The sequence below is a fragment of the Penaeus chinensis genome, chromosome 1 (genome assembly GCF_019202785.1).
Source record: "Penaeus chinensis breed Huanghai No. 1 chromosome 1, ASM1920278v2, whole genome shotgun sequence".
Taxonomy (NCBI): Eukaryota; Metazoa; Arthropoda; class Malacostraca; order Decapoda; family Penaeidae; genus Penaeus; species Penaeus chinensis.
In genome coordinates this window covers 2,374,917-2,393,772 of record NC_061819.1, presented here as the reverse complement: position 1 = coordinate 2,393,772, position 18,856 = coordinate 2,374,917, and the positions used below count along the sequence as shown (strand labels likewise).

General features: G+C 34.1%; 3 protein-coding genes across 4 annotated transcripts in view; 1 reads left to right on the top strand and 2 right to left on the bottom strand.

Moving 5' to 3' along the window:
* Positions 1–3,444, top strand: part of LOC125025199 (eEF1A lysine and N-terminal methyltransferase-like) — an 8,657-nt gene extending 5,213 nt beyond the window's left edge. The window contains exons 7-13 of the mRNA XM_047613177.1: positions 1–11; positions 327–513; positions 689–869; positions 1,178–1,350; positions 2,042–2,177; positions 2,471–2,599; positions 2,943–3,444. The exon at positions 1–11 is cut by the window's left edge and continues 126 nt beyond it. Coding sequence (XP_047469133.1) covers positions 1–11; positions 327–513; positions 689–869; positions 1,178–1,350; positions 2,042–2,177; positions 2,471–2,599; positions 2,943–3,217 — 1,092 coding nt within the window. The 3' untranslated portion in view covers positions 3,218–3,444. The remainder of the gene's footprint in view (positions 12–326; positions 514–688; positions 870–1,177; positions 1,351–2,041; positions 2,178–2,470; positions 2,600–2,942) is intronic.
* Positions 3,445–7,991: 4,547 nt separating this feature from the next.
* Positions 7,992–11,336, bottom strand: LOC125028264 (small nuclear ribonucleoprotein F-like). The gene is made up of 3 exons (XM_047617697.1): positions 11,211–11,336; positions 9,086–9,223; positions 7,992–8,577 (listed from the first exon to the last, which is right to left on the bottom strand). Exons 1-3 carry the CDS (start codon positions 11,211–11,213, stop codon positions 8,443–8,445), a joined length of 276 nt encoding a protein of 91 aa, XP_047473653.1. The 5' UTR covers positions 11,214–11,336; the 3' UTR covers positions 7,992–8,442.
* Positions 11,337–13,411: 2,075 nt separating this feature from the next.
* On the bottom strand, positions 13,412–17,208 carry LOC125026868 (probable transcriptional regulatory protein Kole_1935). Of its 2 annotated transcripts, none has more exons than XM_047615469.1 (6): positions 17,089–17,208; positions 15,926–16,166; positions 15,335–15,447; positions 14,598–14,731; positions 14,343–14,490; positions 13,412–13,971 (listed from the first exon to the last, which is right to left on the bottom strand). In XM_047615469.1, the coding sequence occupies exons 1-6, from the start codon at positions 17,104–17,106 to the stop codon at positions 13,774–13,776; spliced, it is 852 nt and encodes a 283-aa protein (XP_047471425.1). In that variant the 5' UTR covers positions 17,107–17,208; the 3' UTR covers positions 13,412–13,773. The 2 variants fall into 2 exon arrangements, with proteins under 2 accessions (XP_047471425.1, XP_047471432.1); XM_047615476.1 differs by having other exon boundaries at positions 17,082–17,141.
* Between the last annotated feature and the right edge of the window lie 1,648 nt (positions 17,209–18,856).

Genomic DNA, 18,856 nt, shown 5'->3' with positions numbered 1-18,856 from the left:
CCACATGGAAGGTGAGATGATGAAATGCGAATAGAATCTTTGTAAACTCTTGTTCATCAGAGGTGAAGCATATGAATGGTGAAGTTGCTATGAAACTTATACATAGATACACATATATTGCTATAGAATTTGTTTGACATAGAAATAATCTTCATATTCAGATCATCAGAAAACATGCCATTACTTTACATGAATTTATTCTATTTATTAATTTATTTATATATTTATTTAATTATTATTTGATTTAAATCATAATGCTGACATAGGACTTACATATGAGTGAGAAACATTGGAGTCTGCAATATCAAATGTAAATGCACTTTTAGAGAACAGGAATGGATGTTTGGGACTGCAAGTGGAAGAGAAAAGTTGGCAGAGAGTGCTGGTGCATCACGGCTCATAGTTGTCCACTTAGCTAGAGACCAGACATATGACAACCTTAAAGCCATTCAAGACGAACTTTCCGCCAAAGTTATGGAGCTTGCACCATCTAAGTTACCGGCACATACCAAGGTGAGATGCCTGTGAGTAATTGAGAGGATGAAGGAGAGATGATCTGTGTTACTTAAATTTATTGGTAGGAATACCTCTAGTCTTTTTTTTTTTTTTTTCATTGTAATTATATATACAGCACAGGAGAGAGAAAGAAATGTTGCTTTCTTCTCAAATACAAGAACACACTTTTCAGGTCCCTTTCCTGTCAGTGGGTGAAGATCTAGGACACAGAGAAGAACGCATTAGAGGCCACAGCCAGTTTTCTGGTGACTATGTGGTTGAGGACGTCCATCCCCCGGAAGCATCTAAACTAAGACGACTCATTTTCTTGGCCAACCAGAATGTTATACAGTCAGAAGCCAAATTGTTGGTTGGTGCGTATTCATGTTAATTTAATCAGAACGTATATGCTGAAGAAACTGTTACGATAGATCTTTTGTCTCTGTATATAGGTATTATTACTATGTTATCTTGTTATTGTTATTATTATTATTATTTTATTATTTTATTATTTTATTATTAATTTTATCTACAGGTACTGCCACCATTGTTATTATTTGCATTAATATTGTCATAGGTATTATTAAATCTATATTATGTTCTTACAGCAGTATACATAACTCCTACATTAAATGGATGGAAAGTAGAATAATATTAAGTAATAGGATTATGATTTTTGCAGTTAAGGACAAAAAGAAGAAGAAGGAGAAATTGACAATAGACTATTCTTACCTGTCGTGTGAGCATCATCTGGCCATGGTTGGAGGTCTGGGCCTGATTCCTTCCGGAGACGTCCTGCTGGTTGGCCTGGGTGGGGGACCCTTGGCTACGTATATCCACAAGTATATTCCCAAGGTAGGGGCTTTTAGCGCTCATTTAGCCAAGGTAGTTTTAAGACAGGTAGCACCACTCTGTCTTCGTGGAAAGCATTGTTGGCCACTACCAAGCTAGGCATGCCCCTTTATTTGCATTTATTGCAGATTTTTAGAGGGGTTCTTTGCTTTTCAGTCTTTTGATTATTTTTTTTTATAATTTTTATAATAGAAATTAATAAGAGAATGTACTGAGGAAACACTTCACAATCTATCACATTGCTTAACAGAAATGAAAAGGGGGCTGAACTATATCATGTCTTCATGTTTAGCCATTGAGGGTGCACCGAGATACCAGATAAATTATTATTTGTAAACTTTAATTGCTCTTGTTATAAATATCAAAAGTCAAACAAAATTTCCCACTCTTTTCTCTATGCTAACAGTGCTCCATACCATAAAAAGACCATAATACTATAGGGAAAAAGTTAACTTTATTTTTGGGTTGAACAGTCTGTATGGAAGTGGTGCTACCTTTCTTTGTAAGTACCTTGCATTTATCGTAAGTTTAAAAGTGTGGGCAATAAAACCTTTTTTTCTTCTTCTTCTTGATAGTGTGTGAATACTAGCAGCTTTTAATTTTTTTTTTTTTTTTTCCTTTCTTTTAGTTGTTTATTTTTGTAATACTGTAGTGTGGGCCTTTTTGTATCTTTGTGCATCTTTATTCATTACAGGTAACACTTACAGCTGTAGAACTTGACCCATCGATGGTGGAAGTTGCGAAAGAGTGGTTTGGTTTTGTGCCCGACTCTAGGTTAAAGGTAGAAGTTGGCGATGGACTTGATTATATTGCAAAGAAGGCAGAAGAAGGTATGTGAGTTTAAGATGTAGTAAAAGTAAAGGAAAAAGCATCCCATAATCAAAACTAATGAATCATGGTTAGAATTCCTGATATATAACGGCACTTTAGCCTGAAGATAAATATAATTGCAAGAAATGCAGTTATGTTCCTTTTTCTGCATCATAAAACACAGAAAAAAAATAAGATGTATGGTACCACTCAGAACAAATAAATCTTGATGTCATATAAGCAATTAATGTCTTGTATTTTTTTATGCTCTTTGTGTATATTTATTGAAAATCATTCTTTTTTCATCCCAAAGGTACAAAGTTCAGTGTAGTTCTCTTCGATGTAGACTCCAAGGATTCCAGTGTCGGCATGAGTTGCCCTCCGAGAGATTTCGTCGAGAGATCATTCTTGGAGAAGGTGGCAAGTTGTCTTACAGATGGAGGTAGGTTTCATTTAACTCTATGTCGCACTTTTCCAAAGCTGATATATTGATTGTCCATTGAGAATCATGAAAAAAAACAGAAATAGAGGAGAGAAATGTCGATTGAGGTAGTATTTACGAGAAAGAAAAACTGGCAAGAGTGAGTTCTGTATTGATTGACAAGTGAACTTTCAGTCCATTTATTTTACTTCAGTGCTTTAATTAGCAAAACAGAAAAAAAATTATAATCCCCAACATTTCAAAATTAAAATTCTGATTCAAAGAAAATGCATATTACTATAGCTTTTACATTAAATGTAGATAAAATACCTTGATTCTAACAAAATTCCAAAATGCGTTTCAGGGCTGCTGATTCTCAACCTGGTGTGTCGTGATGAAAAACTAAAAGCAGCAGTAATTAGTGATATAAAAGCTCTATTTCCATCAGTCCTTTGTCAACAGATCCCAGAGGAAGTAAATTGCATCCTCTTCTGCTCTCTGTCTTCACAGCAGGCTAACTTGAAGTCAGATTTTGAAAAGGGACTTAGAGAGATTAACAAATCTCTTAAGCAGTATCAGAAAACTAAAGAGGATGTCATTAACACCTCTGAAGTATGCCAGAACTTGAGTATTTTGTAACACCTTAATATTGATTTATATATGAAAGCATAAAAGTAAAAAATAATGTGTTTTCTTTCTCAAATATCCTGTGTGTTATAGGTATTTGTCAATACATCACAAACCTAAAGTATCTGAACGATCAGTTTTACAAATATATATGCACACACTTAATATGTAAACTATTAGATAAATGTCTCAAGAACAATTATCATACTAAGAATGTCATGAAAACTATTAATCTATTCACCCCATGTGGCAAGAATACATGCCATGCCCACTGTAACACAAGTTTATTTATTGTATAGATGGCTCTACAAGTTCTTAATCACCAAATAGCCAGTTATCAGAACTACCCATCACACCTGTTTACCCTTTTCCTTCACTTTAGGAAGGGGTCTTTTGTATCATTTCATTGTCTAAAACATTTGAATGACAATTTAATAATCATAACATGAATAACAATAATAACATTATCGATAGCAATGGTATTGATTAGAAAAACACATTTTCCTGCCAATTCAAGGAATTAGGAAATCAGGATTGGTAATTAGGGCCTACTGATAGACTCCTTGCCAGCTGAGCATATGTGGAGCCATCTGTATGTGACCAAATTCATCAAAAACTACAGGGGACAGAACATAAATCCGGAGCAAACGAGTTAATTTAAAAGATGGCTATGAAATATAATGTTAACATTCTATTCACTAACCAAGAAAAGCATATTTCCTTTTGTTTGTATACTAATGAGCCAATAAGACAAAGCTACATTTTAGGATATTGTACACTTAAGAAGACCATCAGTTAGGCCTCATGCATTAGTAGCGACAATGCACTGTGGACTGTGCAATCTAGCTTTGCATATGTAAAGGACATTGGCCATTCACTACTCATAATATACTCAGTTGTCTTGCCCTCATTAAGAAACAATATCAGACACTAGCTGAAGATTATAACAATTATATTAACCAATCCGTCAAACAGGGATGGGGAGGGGGCATTCAATAGATGGTTCAGGGATAACTACCGTCTACAACAGAAACAAGAGTAGATGAGCAAAGGGACAAATGTCTTAAGGTGAGGGACTGAAGGGTAGTACAGATAGACATAAACAGCAATAAAACTAAGTATATAGATATTTGATATATGTATATCTATTATTTATATATACCATATGTATTGAGATTACAGATAGCTAGCAGATATCCCTATCTATCGACCCGAGTAACAGCAATAGTGTTGTCACCACACTGTAGGCACAAAATCGAAATACATAAGGGTCATGTTTTCTGACTGGAAATTCAGAAAACATGCTCAGGGTCCCTATTTTCAGTCTACTTCCCAGACACATTTATGTTGATTAGTGATGTGTGTATGGTGGCCTTCAGACCATATTGAAATTTATTTCCCTAAAATAATTTAGGCTGTTTAAAGAACGATAATTTAACCTGATTTTTTAGGTAAAATATTTGAGTTTGTTAAAAATCTACTTTGGAATGTGGTATTTTTAAATCAAATTCTTCATGCATTTTTTTTTTTTCAGCTATATAAAAATGGCATTTGGCTTTACTATAAATTTATATGAAGATAATTCATAGTTTAGGTACATTTTTGTTCAGTAGACCCTCCCAAAAGCTTACAATAAACCCCTTCTTACATTTGGGAGAGTTATTTTATCTCGACAGAAATATCCCCCAAAGTAATGAACAATGAACATTTTATTCCACTCAACCAATGTACTATAAAATACTTGAACACATTTTTAAAATCTTCTATACTGTTTGTGAGGACAGTAATTATCATAATAATAATGACAGGATTGATATTTGAAAAAAATCCAGAAAATTATAGGAATGAGGAAATCGGTTGGCATGACGTAAAGCCTACTAATTGACTCCTTGGTGGATGAGCACTTGTGGAGCCCTTTATGCCTAAACAAAATTCACAAACTTAACTAGAGTGGGCATTAAATGTACCTAGATGCAATGGGTTAATATCTGGTAACTTTCTGCTTTTAGAATCTTACCCCATGGGCTTACCCCATCATAGCTATATGCAGAATCATGAAGTTGGGTGATTTATTTTCTTTGTCTTTATCCTAGTGAATGCATGTCCTAGCCTTTCACGTAGAATTGGGAAGGCCTGGAGCAGTATCCACAAGCATTCTTAGAGAGGCAAAATCATCTGAGACAGTGAAAATGACTTGGATTCCATTGAAATTTATCTCAAATCTGTCTCAAATGTCCAACAGGTATATGTGTATGTGTATGTGTGTGAGTGAGTGAACTAAATTGATGACCACAATTGTATACAAAGACTGACACTTGCCAAAGATCCATTCAAATTATTTTATATATGTCGGGGTTTATCAATAATGAATGTGTCAAAGGAAGATGTGTGGAATATTGCATTGGTGTCCATAAGAAAAGGTAGGGATTAGCAAAGGAGAGAGGAGAGAATGTCAGGAGGGTAAGAATCCGGGGAAGAGAGTTGCTGTGACAAAGGGTCATATCCAGGGGGAAGCAGAAGGGATAATAGGGAAGGAGGAAGGGATGATGCAGCCGAAGCAGTGGGGAATGGGATGTGTTGGGAGGGAGTGGGAGGAAGGTGTGTAGGGGGAACATGTATTGTTTGAGACAGTTCTGGTACGTTTATTTATTTATTGAAAACTTTCGGCCACATCAACATCTACGGTCATTAGCAGTGTATACAAAATATAGCAATAGGGTATGGCTTGGGGGTAAGGACCCAGGTAAAAAAAAAAAGTTTTTTGTTTCAGTAAGGTAATATCTGTGGATTTCCCGAATGGTCAATGGTCAAAACAAACAAATGTGCCTGACATCAAAGGTTACACAGCATTATGGTGAAGTATTGTGGCAAAAAGGATAAATATGAGTCAATGATTTCGAGAACTGGTCAGAAGAAGAGAAGGAAAAGGAAAGGGGGAGAAGAAAAGACTATAGCTTTGGATTTGGATGTTTTCAGAAGCACTGCTGGAAGAGGAGAGTGTTGTCAGAGTATGGGGCTGGAGGGGGATTTAAAAAAAAAATTATCTCATTTGACTGGGTAAACAGAGTAGTCAAGATAAGTGTGCAGGAGGGGGTTGTAGAAGGACAGGGATGTATGGAAGGAGTAACTGTTGAGAGAGGTAGTACTGTGAAGTGATGGACAATAAGGTTGCTGAGTAGTAATAAGGGAGGATGTGGTAGTTGATGATGAGAATTTTGAGGATGGAAGAAATTAAGTAGTAGATGTTGGTAGATGAGGAATGTCTCCTGGAGATTGAGTACTGACCTGGATAGATGATTTGGACTGGACTGATGTGATAGTAGGTATTGAGGAGGGGCTAGTACTAACAGTGTTTAGAATTGTGGTCAAAGGAGATTTTGGGATCGGGGAACTGGAATTGAAATCAGTGGGGCTATTTGATAAAGGGGTAAGCCTTAATGCCTGTTTTAATGGTACAAAGTCTTCACTACTGGCCATGGTAAGCCTAAGATATGTTAGGGAGAGAAATAGTCCACCCTTTGGGGTCCCTTTCAGGGGGAACAATTAAACAACTAAACTGGGGAATACCATGCCCATGGTTCTCCCAGGCTGTTCATGACTGGCACAAAGTCAGCCTTTCAACATGGCTCTCACACCTTAGGAAATGGATAGTCAAAAGGGTTAGAAAAGAGAAGGAAATGAAAAGGTGAAGGGGAAAAGGCCAAGCAAAATTAGTTGTCAAGGGCTGAGGCCTAAGGCAGGGGTAATCCCCAGCAGTGGGTCCCAGTCTCCATCCCTTAAGCCCCCCCACCCCCCCCACAGCAACAACTGGCATGGGATAGGGGGGGGGTTACTGTGTATAAGCCATTTTTAGTAATATAAAAGTACCTATTTGATATATTTATTTCCTGATATTTTAGTGTGGCACACCACCTATCTGAGACAAACTAGTTTAGAATATGCTCAGAAAATGTGCGAAGCAATATCTGAGATTTTTCTTTTAGTCTCAAATTTTATTCTAAGAATTGTCTGAGAGCATCCATGGATATCGCTTCTGGTGCTCTGTTCATATTTCTTTGTCTTTGGAGGGGGGAAGCTTGAGGGTCCTCAGGCAAGGGATAAATACTCTGTATTGTTGTTGTACTGAGTACCTAAAGAAATAGTGTATGAACACATTACATTCTGTATGCATATTTCATGGTGTGCTCAGAACCATGAAATCACTGCCATCACTATACTGTATATAACACCTATGCTAGGGGAGAGGAGGAAAGGGAAATAGTTATTATTTCAACATCTTTACTGTAATTCTCCATTTTCTAAAGGCTCTTTTCAAATGATTGCAAGTAAAAATTGTAGACTTTAAGAGGGTATATATTCCAAAAAAAACAAAGATTTGTAATCTCACAGACATTTGCTGGGAGTAATTGTTTAGGAAAATAGTTCTGGAAGGCCTGGTACCTTGTGGTACACATTCTGAGTTTTTTTTTTAACATTTAAAAGCATTCATTTACATATGTCTGAAGGGTATCCTTCAAGTCTATATCACTGAAATTAGAACTAAATTGGCTTAGATAAGAACTAAACTAAATTATAATATCAAATCAAATGACATTGTTTCATACATCAAAACCTCTGTTCATAGTTCATAGTCAAATCTGTTTTTCTGTATGTACATTGCTTTTTTTTCCACTGATTTGACAACATAACATTAAATTTTCATGTGAAGAATGCATACATAAAAACTTTTTTATCTGTTATGTCCTGCAGCTCTTCCATTTCTCTTGAAAATAGGAATTGAAAGTCATTTTACAAAACGTCATTTATTCTTATAAAGGTACTCGCTGGAATGAACATAGACATGAGAGTCCTGGTTAGAAATATGGTTTTGAAAATTAACCAATATTTTGCCATTCAAATTCATACTGATAACCTTTTTTTTTGCAACTTCTGCAAACATAAAATTGAACTGTAGTCACTTTAGGATAACATTTATTTACCAGAATGACACTCATCTCCAATGCACAAACCAAAATTCTGTAATAGTTGTCTCGGACAAGTTATCTGTTCCTTCCTTATTTTCCTTTCCATTAGCAAGATGAAGAAATATTTGGGCTGCAGCTCGAGTTCTTGTGTATAAAAATTTCTAGCCTCAAGACATAAGACTAAAATGAGAATGCAAATTCTGTCGGGCTTTTCTCAACAAATGGCTCTTATCCTGAGGAAATGAAACATAAAAAAAAGTTTTATCCTTTAGACTATTCCTTCATTTGGCCTTCTTCTTCGTCATCATCCTCCGCACCACGAATATATAGGACATTATTGCAGCGGATGAGTACCTCCCCTAGGCTTCCTGTTGACTGGCCTTCAATGTATTCTTCTGTGTTGGCAAGCTGTAAAACCAAGAGATACACTGTAGCCTCTTCCTCTTACTGTATCAACCAAATAATTGCCAAATACTATTTTGTTGACTATGGACTTATAATTATAAATCTATATACCCTTCTAATTTAATCTTATATTGGTATATATCCTACAAAATGTTATGACATTTGCTACCACATATTAATGACAATTAATCCTAATTCAATCAGCACTATCATGATTTATACATGAATGAACAAGACCGGACTTTTCCTGCTAACTTTAAAAATACAGAATGCCTCTAAAGGGACATGTCACTGCCCTAGAAGTCTTTTGTATCTGTAATTGCTGTAGGCTCTGTGCTTCCCATTCCAGTAAAGGCTAATGAACCCCCACTACCCACGGGTAAGTAGAGTTTGTCTAATTCCATAATTGATGATGAACTATCAAGACCAATACTCTATCTTGTCTGAAATCAACATTACTTTAGAAAGAATAATGACAAAGAAGAAATTCTTTTTTTATAGTTTTACATACCTGGAGGTTCATATAGCCATCGACCGAGACCAGAATTCCCTTGTATTCGTGGCCCCATTTCAGCTTTACTATGACAGCCTGTCCTGTCAGCTGGTTGAGGAAGGGCTTGGGGTTGATCGGAGTGGGAACGGCAATGGACTGCAAGTAAATAGAAAGATTTGTCAGACATCATCTGAAAGGTTAAATATTCTCAACTAAAATAATAAGAAACATGATTCTTGGTACTGTATTGCCCTCTGCAGCCCCCCAAGTTGGGGGATTGCAAAGGGCACAGCTCCCTTCATTGGACAATATAGTGACTGATTCTGTGTATATCATTCATATTTTGCCCTGCAACTTCAATAGTAAATTTCAGGCACTCCCCTGCTATCGGAGTAAATACTGTCGCTAATGGGCATAATTTCAATGTATTTGGATTGTAGTGAATGAGAGGAATCCATTGATACCAAACCTGTTGTGATTAGCTATGAGTAGGTAATTTGAAAAATTACCTTTTGCTTTTAACCCCTTCCCGACAGGTCATGCCGTGAGGCGTCAAAACAAACCACTCGGTCTGTGGCGTGCAGCTGTACGCCGTGGTGGCGCACCAAAGCGCTATGAGCTGGAGTAAGATAGCAGTGTCCATTTTCCTCTATCTCAGTGTATTGCTCCTGGTAACATTGGTGTACCGAGCTCCCACACTCAAAGTTGGTGCGTTGCCATTGATCTCCAGAGCAAAAAGTTTTTATTTTTTTATTTTCTTCACCTGTCATCAAGGGGTTAAGCTACAATTTCACTAACATTTATCATTCTCGATCTCAGAATTATGATTTATTTGTGATGAAAATGTGTACTAAATTCATTCAAAACATGAGACATGGAAAACATAGCATTTAACCAGAAATCGTTGTTAGCTTGTCATTTCCATTTACAAAAGATATACATGCAGCAACTCCAGCGCCTACTGCAGGCTCAACGCATCTAGTACTCCAGGGTCAGAACAACTCTACTTAGACAACAGAGGGTTAATGTTACCAGGAGCAATACACTGAGATAGAGGAAAATGGACACTGCTATCTTACAAAGCATAAGAAATAGAGTAATAAACAACGCAGGTACATCAGCAGTGGCCTTACATTTACCAGAATATGACGAAAACCGCCTCTGTATGTCACCGCTCAGACACTAAGTCCGCAACACTTTCACATTACCAGAGTTATTAATGTCGTGTTTTCTATTAATTGCCCCCACCTATTAAATACATAAAAGGTTTCTGGGTTTGCATGATTTTTGGGACCTCTGGAGGATGTGTTGCTCTCAGTAACAAATTCCCAAGAGAGAGCTTGTAGCCCATCCTGGTGCTCTGACGTCTAACAACAACCCGGCAACTGCAGGACTCAGCCTCAGGTGGTTGCCGTCCCAATACTTCTAATTCATTTATGGGTTTTTGTTACCGAGAGCAACGCGCGCTCCAGAGATGAAGTCCCAAAACCATAATATCCAAAATTCAAGCCTAACATTTCAATCCTTCTATTTATTCCCAAGTCCTCTATACCCCCCCTTTATTTGCACTTCCTGGATACTTAAAGAAAACACGAGATTAAGACCTCTGGCTGAGTGAGTGTGTTGTGGCTATTTTCCCCATTTCCCGGTAAATATGAGGCCGCGGCAGATGTACCTATTTTGCTTCTAACTCTTTACTAAGCTAACTAAGATGGCAGTGTCCATTTTCCTCCATCTCCGCGCGTCGCTCTTAGAAACATTAACCCATTTACGGAATGAGAGAAAAATCCCATGCGTATTTCTGCATTTCTTGGGCCGTTTATTAAGGTTTCCTTGGCGAGCGTTGCCTATGGAACTTTTATTGGTAAGAAGACAATGGACATCGTAAGCGGATTTTTGCGGGTTCCATAGCCTCTTAGTGAGAAAGACCAATCATTTCATTCATTTTACAGTTTATTTATTCTTCTTCTAATTGTTTCCACGACGAAAACAACGAAAGATAAAAACTCGAATCTTCAACTCCTTCACCAATATTCCATTCTTGGACCCCAATACCACCGAATTCACACCAATTTCACGCAACTACAACCCAAAATCGCTCACATCTTCGAACAAAACCCAAATTATCCGCTTAATAACTTACCATTTTGTGATTTTCTTGAAGTTGTTGTCGAAAATCGTCGTATAAACGTGACGCCAACCGGGACCTTCCTTCCGGGTTGTGCTGCGGAGGAGGATCGGTAAGGCTTTTATTATATACTATTTGTGAGACTATTATAAATACTGTGATTTATAATTCATAATATAATAATTTTTATTTTATCTTACTTATCGATCGAAAAAGGGGATAACTGTCGCAAAGATTATAAGTTTGTTCTTTAGCGTAATGCGTATTTAAACGTCTGATGCCCAAAACGTTTCTTTCCACAATAATTGGTTGGAAAATAATTACCTAAATAAAAAGGGAAAAGGTACGTTTATGGTATTTATAATTCATTACGATCAAAAGGATGACATTAATGGTAATAATACTGAGGATGGGGATGAAACTGATAACCATTATCATTATTTTTTCCCATGATTATCATTATTATCATTACTACTGTAATTTATTACTTTTTTCGATATTATGATTATTATCATTATTGTTATTATTATCATTATCATTATTACTATTATTATTATTATTATCATTATTATTATTAATATTATTATTATTATTATTATTATTATTATTATTATTATTATTATTATTATTATTATTATTATTATTATTATTATTATTATCATTATTATTATTATAACTATTAACATTATTACTATTTTTTTAATATTATTATTTTATTACTGTTGTTGTTACTGTCATTATCATTATTATTATTATTATTATTATTATTATAATTATTATAATTATTATTATCATTACTATTATTATTATTATTATTATTATTATTATTATTATTATTATTATTATTATCATTATTATTATCATTATTGTTATTATCATTATTAATGTGATCATCATCATCATCATCTTTATTATTACTATTACCATTATTATTAGTATTAATATTATTAATGTCATTATTATCATAATCATTATTATTATAATAATAATAATTATTATTATTATCATTATTATAATTATTATTATTATCATTATTATCATTATTATTATTATTATTATCATCATTATTATCATTATCATTATTATTATTATTATTACTATCATCATTATTATTATCATCATTATCATTATCATTATCATTGTTATTGTTATCATCATCATTATTATCATTATTATCATTGTTGTTGTTACTGTCATTATCATTATTATCATCATCACTATTCTCATTATTACCATCATTTCTATTACTGTTATCATCATTATTACTACTTTATTTTTATAATCCTCATTATTCTTATTATATTACTTTTATTCTTATTTTTGATCATTAATGTTATTATGATTATAATCATCAACAGCATTGTTGTCATAGTGAACATAATTATAATCACTAATATATCTGTTGCTATTGTATATCTTTAAAACTTTTTATCAATATTCTCATTGCTATTACCTTTTCAAGCATAGTACTATTATCATTTATCTTGTTACTGTTATTCTTCTTAATTACCACATTTATAATTAATACTTCTTCTTTTCATTCTTCTCATTATTCATTACCACTTTACCACCATTACTATTACTTTCATTATCATCATCACCACCACTTCCCATTTTCATTACTGTTATCATATTATTTTTATTATCATCATTATTGTTATTATATTATTAATATTATCACTGTTATCATAATTTTCATTATCATTATCTTATATCATTTTTCCTACTGTTGCTATCACTGTAATAATACAATGAAATAATAGTAGCAGTAATAATAAAAACATCTTAATAATCAAGAAAGAAATAGCAATAACAACAATGATGATAATGATAGAAATAATGATGACAATAATAAAATCATCAAAGAGATAATATTATCACCAATAAAAAAAAAATTATAACAATGCAGAAAGAAGTTATGAATAAAAAATACATAAATATACATTGAAAGAGGCCTATATGATACATTTCTCTTACGTCTTCAACTTCATCATAAATACTCGATTTCCTGATGAAAATATAATACAAACACATCTAATATAAACTTCTTGCTCCTGAAGATAATCCTTCTCACATTCGTACCTTCTCAATCTAAATGCCTTTCCTTCTCTTCCTGGTCTTTTCAAGGTAAAAGCTTCTACAGCATAGTATTTGAGCAGGAATCATTAATAAGAAATGTTCATTAATAAGAAATCTTCAAGAATTCTTCCAACATTTATTTACAAATATACATTCTGAGCTGATGTTAACAAGCTGTACATGGCTAAAAAATAAATAATAATAAAAAATAAATAAATAAAAATAACAAACAAGATAAAATAAGAAAGACAGGAAGAAAAAGCTTGTATTAAACACAGAATATTCCCAACTGTGCATTAGATACAGAAAAAAAAAAAAAAAAAAAAATCTGAGCTAAATTAACCAATCATATGAATTGAATATGCACTTGTTTCATTAAAATTAGAGCCTGAACAACAGTAAATCTATCCCACATATATCAAACAGCACAGACTATAGAGAGGTTAATCAAATTAAAAGGTATGTCACATAAGAAATCACATTATTAATACATATACAACTATAAACTAACATGCACTTTCATAACATCATCAATATCTTCCATTTTCTGAATAATGATGTCCAGTGCTTCTTGGTCATTTTCATTTAGGGTGATGGGGGATATAGGTATGAAATCCACACTTGCATAGCTGATATTATACTTGAGATTCTCCAGGCCTTGTTTGACGGCTAAAAAGTCATCTGGTGTACTTGTAAACTGCAAGAAAAATAAGCAGCCTTTAAGAATGTAATAAACAGATTAATAAGATTAATAAGCATGCTAAGTTTAAGCATACTAATCTCATTCTTTTCGACTTTTATGGATAATCTACCTAAGCAGTAAAGACATTACATGGCTTGATAATTTCAGTGAGAAACATTTTCAATAAATCAAGTTATCAATTATTCTCAGCACACTTACAATACAAAAGATATAATTCATGATTACTATGCAGTAACTTACAGGTATACATCAAATCATCAAACTTTTCCTAAAATTCTGGATATTTTTCTTTAGGTGTGAATAAAAAAGAAAAAAGAAAAAAGAAAAAAAGAAAAACACTCAAACCTAAACAGAAAACAACTTACCACAAGACCATTTTCTTCTTCTTCAACATCCTCAGCTCCTATTTCTATCGCACTGTCCATTGCAGCCTCCAGAGATAATCCATTACCCTCTGCTATAATAACGCCCTTTTCCTCAAACATACTTAGAGCTCCTTTTGTCTCCTGTACACTAAAGAGGAGACATTTATTAGACTTTCACAGAATAACAGGCCAAGACTATGATAAAATCATTGTTATGCTAATCAAAGCATCAAAAACCTAAAAGAAATAACTCACTTGTGTTTCTTAAGGACTGTTTGTAGCATCTGCCTGGTACGAGAGATATTTGAAGTAAGCAATTCTGTTAAAATAAATACACCACCAGGTCCTCTATATTCCATAATTGCTGGTTTAGCGTCATCTTGGGATTTCTGAAATAACAAAAATCAATAATCCTTTTATTGTGTATGAAGGAAATCCAACAGGTTTCCTTTGTATTTCTGCCTAAATAGATGATTGTTAAGGATAGAATATTTTCATCATCATTAACTTCCTTGTTATTATAATTTTTGTTATTGTTATTACTATCATTATCATTATTGTTATTGTTATTGCTATCATTATCATTATTGTTATTGTTATTGCTATCATTATCATTATTGTTATTGTTATTGCTATCATTATCATTACTGTTATCATCAGCATTATCATTTGTATTATTATTATTATTATCATTATTATTATTATTATCACTATTATTGTTATTATTATTATCAGTATTATTACTATTATCATCAATATTATTATTACTATTATCATCAATATTATTATTACAATTACTATTATTATCACTATTATGATAATCATTATCATTATATTTATTACTATTTCATCATTATTTTGATTTATAATTATTATTACTACTTCCATCATTACCTATTCCATTCATTTTATTACCTTAATATTTCAAGATTTCTCATTAATATCTAAATTCAACCAATTCATTTACACTGACAATAACATACAAAACACACCTGAGATGCTTTTAATGCACTTTCAATGCTCGCCACGGGCATGCAGCAACTCCGGGCAAATTCGATTGCTTTGGCTAGCTTTGAGTTCAGCTTAGGGTCTACACTTCCACCTTCTGTGTTGAAGAGATGAAAAGCACTCATTAGCATATGAATAAATAAGGAAAATCTACGCACCCTCGGGTTTTTACTTCATTACTTTCTTTTATCTGGACATGATACATACTGCAACTCTGAGATCAAGGTATTACCTCTGCTATAAATGGCCTCTCCAAATCTCAATTTTGAAATGATTGAAAATAAGTGATAAAGCTCACAAGAACTAATTCTAAATACTGTCTATCAGACAATGAAATTTCATGTAACAATCATTAGTAATCTCTAATACTTACAATATATACTACTACTGCAGAAACAAAGATTAATTTCCTATTACTCCACTAATGACAGATGCAAAAGGAGGAGGAGGAGGAGGAGGAGGAGGAGGAGGAGGAGGAGGAGGAGGAGGAGGAGGAGGAGGAGGAGGAGGAGGAGGAGGAGGAGAAAGAAAGAAAAAAAGAAAATGAGAGAGAGAGAGAGAAACAAAAAACAGACCTTTAACAGCAAGCTTTATGAGCCTTGAACACTTCATAAATTTCTTCTGTCTCTCAGCATCCTTGGCAGCTTTTGTGTGTTTAATATTCGCCCACTTGGAATGTCCTGCCATGCCTCTGCACTGGAGGAATCTCTGGTCGCGGCTAATGCTGGTGTTTCCATTTCCAAGGGTGTGCACTATGCTCCATGGAATTTTACTTGCAACGGAACTCTGATACTGCGCAATCAGGGGCCGTGCAAGCTGGAACAAAGAAAACTTTTAGCGATGTATGTACAAATAAATATTTTTGCATGTTGACTTCTACATGCAGCAGCTATTTGCTTTGAATGTGGTCCTTTGTCACAAGAAAATATACAATACAAGGAAAATACATTAAATAAATTAAAAGAGTGAAAAGAAAGGCATACCTCTGGGAAAAAAAAAGGGTCTGACATTGAAATAAAATTATACTATAGACAAATTAGGCTGATTATCACACACATAACTAACCACATACATTTCCAGGGGTCTCTAGCCTTTATAACTCTTAGTATTAGAGATGGGTTATGTCAAGTTCTGATCAGAGCAAACGCTTAACAGTGACGGCACTTCAGCAAAGGCAAAGAAAATCGCTGGAATGTCAACAGGTACAAAGGCAGCATCTCTGGTTACCACCAATATCAGCACTGGTTCCTCAAGACTAAAACTAATATTTCTAGTATACAATATCCAATGAATACAATTCACTGATACCAAAATCCTTAGACTAGAATGATTGTCTGACCTGCATTACACCTATTCCCTTTGTGGTAACCTTATTCTCACTTAACCTGTGTTTCCTCTATTCCAAGTGACCTGTTGACCCTACTCCAAATGACCTGTGTTTTATCCTATTCCAGATGACCTGTATTGACCCTGGTCTCCTATTGACCTTATTCCCATGTATCAACCGTCTATTTATATAATACAGAGTCCTTCCGGCACTTGTGGATTGAATACAGATTCTCCACTATCTTTAACTAATGCAAATTGTCATTCTCTTTCGTGTTTTGCAACAAATAAGAAAAAATATCTAATATAACCTCATCCACATGAAAGCAAACTCTTTTAATTCATTTAATAATTATCTTAAACTATAATCTGCACTATTATTAAACGACTGGCACAAGCACACACATCTCACCCTTATCGCACGTGACATATTTGGAGTGCAATGGCATGCAATATTTCCCGAGTCCGGTTTACAATGTTTACGTCGGCCTTGTGTGTCGGCTGCAACGCAAGGGGTGTAGGAAGAAGGGAAAGTGCAATCGAAAAAGGTTGATGGGGGAAACTACCTAGAATTTGTTGGGGTGAATAGTGTGATGGTTGTCCGTTCTCTGGTGTAAGCGCCATCTTTTGATTGTGAGTAAAATTAGTGTTATAGAAACTATGGAGATCAGGGGTGACTTGTTTATTTTTTGTTGGGTCGATATTTTGGTTAACAGTAAAAATGGTGTATTAAAGAACGTCTATTTTTTGTTAGGTACTAAATAACGTTTATTTTTGTTATGTGATAAATAATGTTTTTTTTTGTTAAGTCTAAAATTTGGTTCATTGATTGTATATTTGGATATATATAGAAGCAGTGAACCCTCCTGTCTGTTTAAGCTCTTCCCACTTTCTACATATTAACTTAAAGTCAGTAAAATTTGATATGTCATATTGAAGTCAAACCAACTAATGCTGTTTTTTGTCAGATGAATATACATAGAATATGGATGTTTTAAGATTCATAGTAATAATATGATGACTTCAAATATCAGTATATAAGGGGGAGGTCACCAATATAAATGCATTAGGGAGGGAGGTGACACACTTTAAAATATAATGACTACAATAACAATACAGTACAATAATTTTAGAATACAGTAACTCATGGAAGTGGGAGAAGGGCGTGATATGCATAACACAGTGAAATATAAGGATAAGTCCGATATGAAATATGAACACAATTTAGTAGGTCTATAAAAAAAAAAAATGTTCAGGGAAAACTGGCCTAAAAAATATACGACCAGAGATTCTTGAATGGTGAAATTTCCATACTCATTGTCCAATGGCTATGGTTTTAAGCCTTGTCGTGGGCTCAATTGTATATGTATATATTGTTTTTTTTTATTATTGTTATTGATTCCATCAATATAACACTCCGCTTAGTAAAAAAAACTCTCACTCTGAATTAATTGAAAAAAAGAAATAGGGACATATCATTATATATTTAATTTTACTTATGGTCTTCTACTTTTACAGTGAAGGTATGCTAAAATCAGGATTTAAGGTTTCTTTAGATTGGTCCTTCAAGTTGACAATTCACAGAAAAAAGCATACTTATGTGAATGTGTGGACAGGTAGATAGATGGATGAATGGATAGATACATATGGATCTGGAAGCGTTGACGGAAATAAAGATAACGAGATGTGTATTTTTTATATCGGCATATGTGTTATATACTTCAAATATTATTGCCTTGGTTAATGGTTAGGAGAACTAAATGTGGCTAGACATCAAAGATCACATGGCACCGTGGTAAAGTATTGTGACGAAATGGGTAGAAATGAGTTAGCGATTAGGATAACATGTGTTAAATGTCAAAGGTTGTAGAGTGGGGCAGGATATTAATGAGAAGGGTATAGAGGGGAGAACAAATGGAGTACACAGGAATTTGTTAAAGGGGAAGGGGTTATGTGTGCGGCGATTAGATCAAATGGAAAGTGTGTGTCTGAGGAAGGGAGAGTAGTATTGTATGAGGAACACAGCAAGAAAGAGTCATTATAAAATATTTACCAGGCAGTACAGGTAGAAATGGTAGTTGGAGAAGTAGGAGAAGAATCTAGAGACTGAGAAAAAGGAACAGGGGAAGGTGGTTAAGTATCAGGAATTATGTAAGGAGGGGAGGGACCTGGAGAAGGAC

Coding starts and splice junctions, on each gene's coding strand:
- LOC125028264 (XM_047617697.1), bottom strand. Junction 8,578..9,085: donor ATGGCTATATGAACCTCCAG/GTATGTAAAACT, acceptor TTGGTTTTACAG/CTTGCCAACACAGAAGAATA.
- LOC125026868 (XM_047615469.1), bottom strand. Junction 14,732..15,334: donor GTGCATTAAAAGCATCTCAG/GTGTGTTTTGTA, acceptor TTGTTATTTCAG/AAATCCCAAGATGACGCTAA. Junction 13,972..14,342: donor AAGAAGAAAATGGTCTTGTG/GTAAGTTGTTTT, acceptor TTTTTCTTGCAG/TTTACAAGTACACCAGATGA.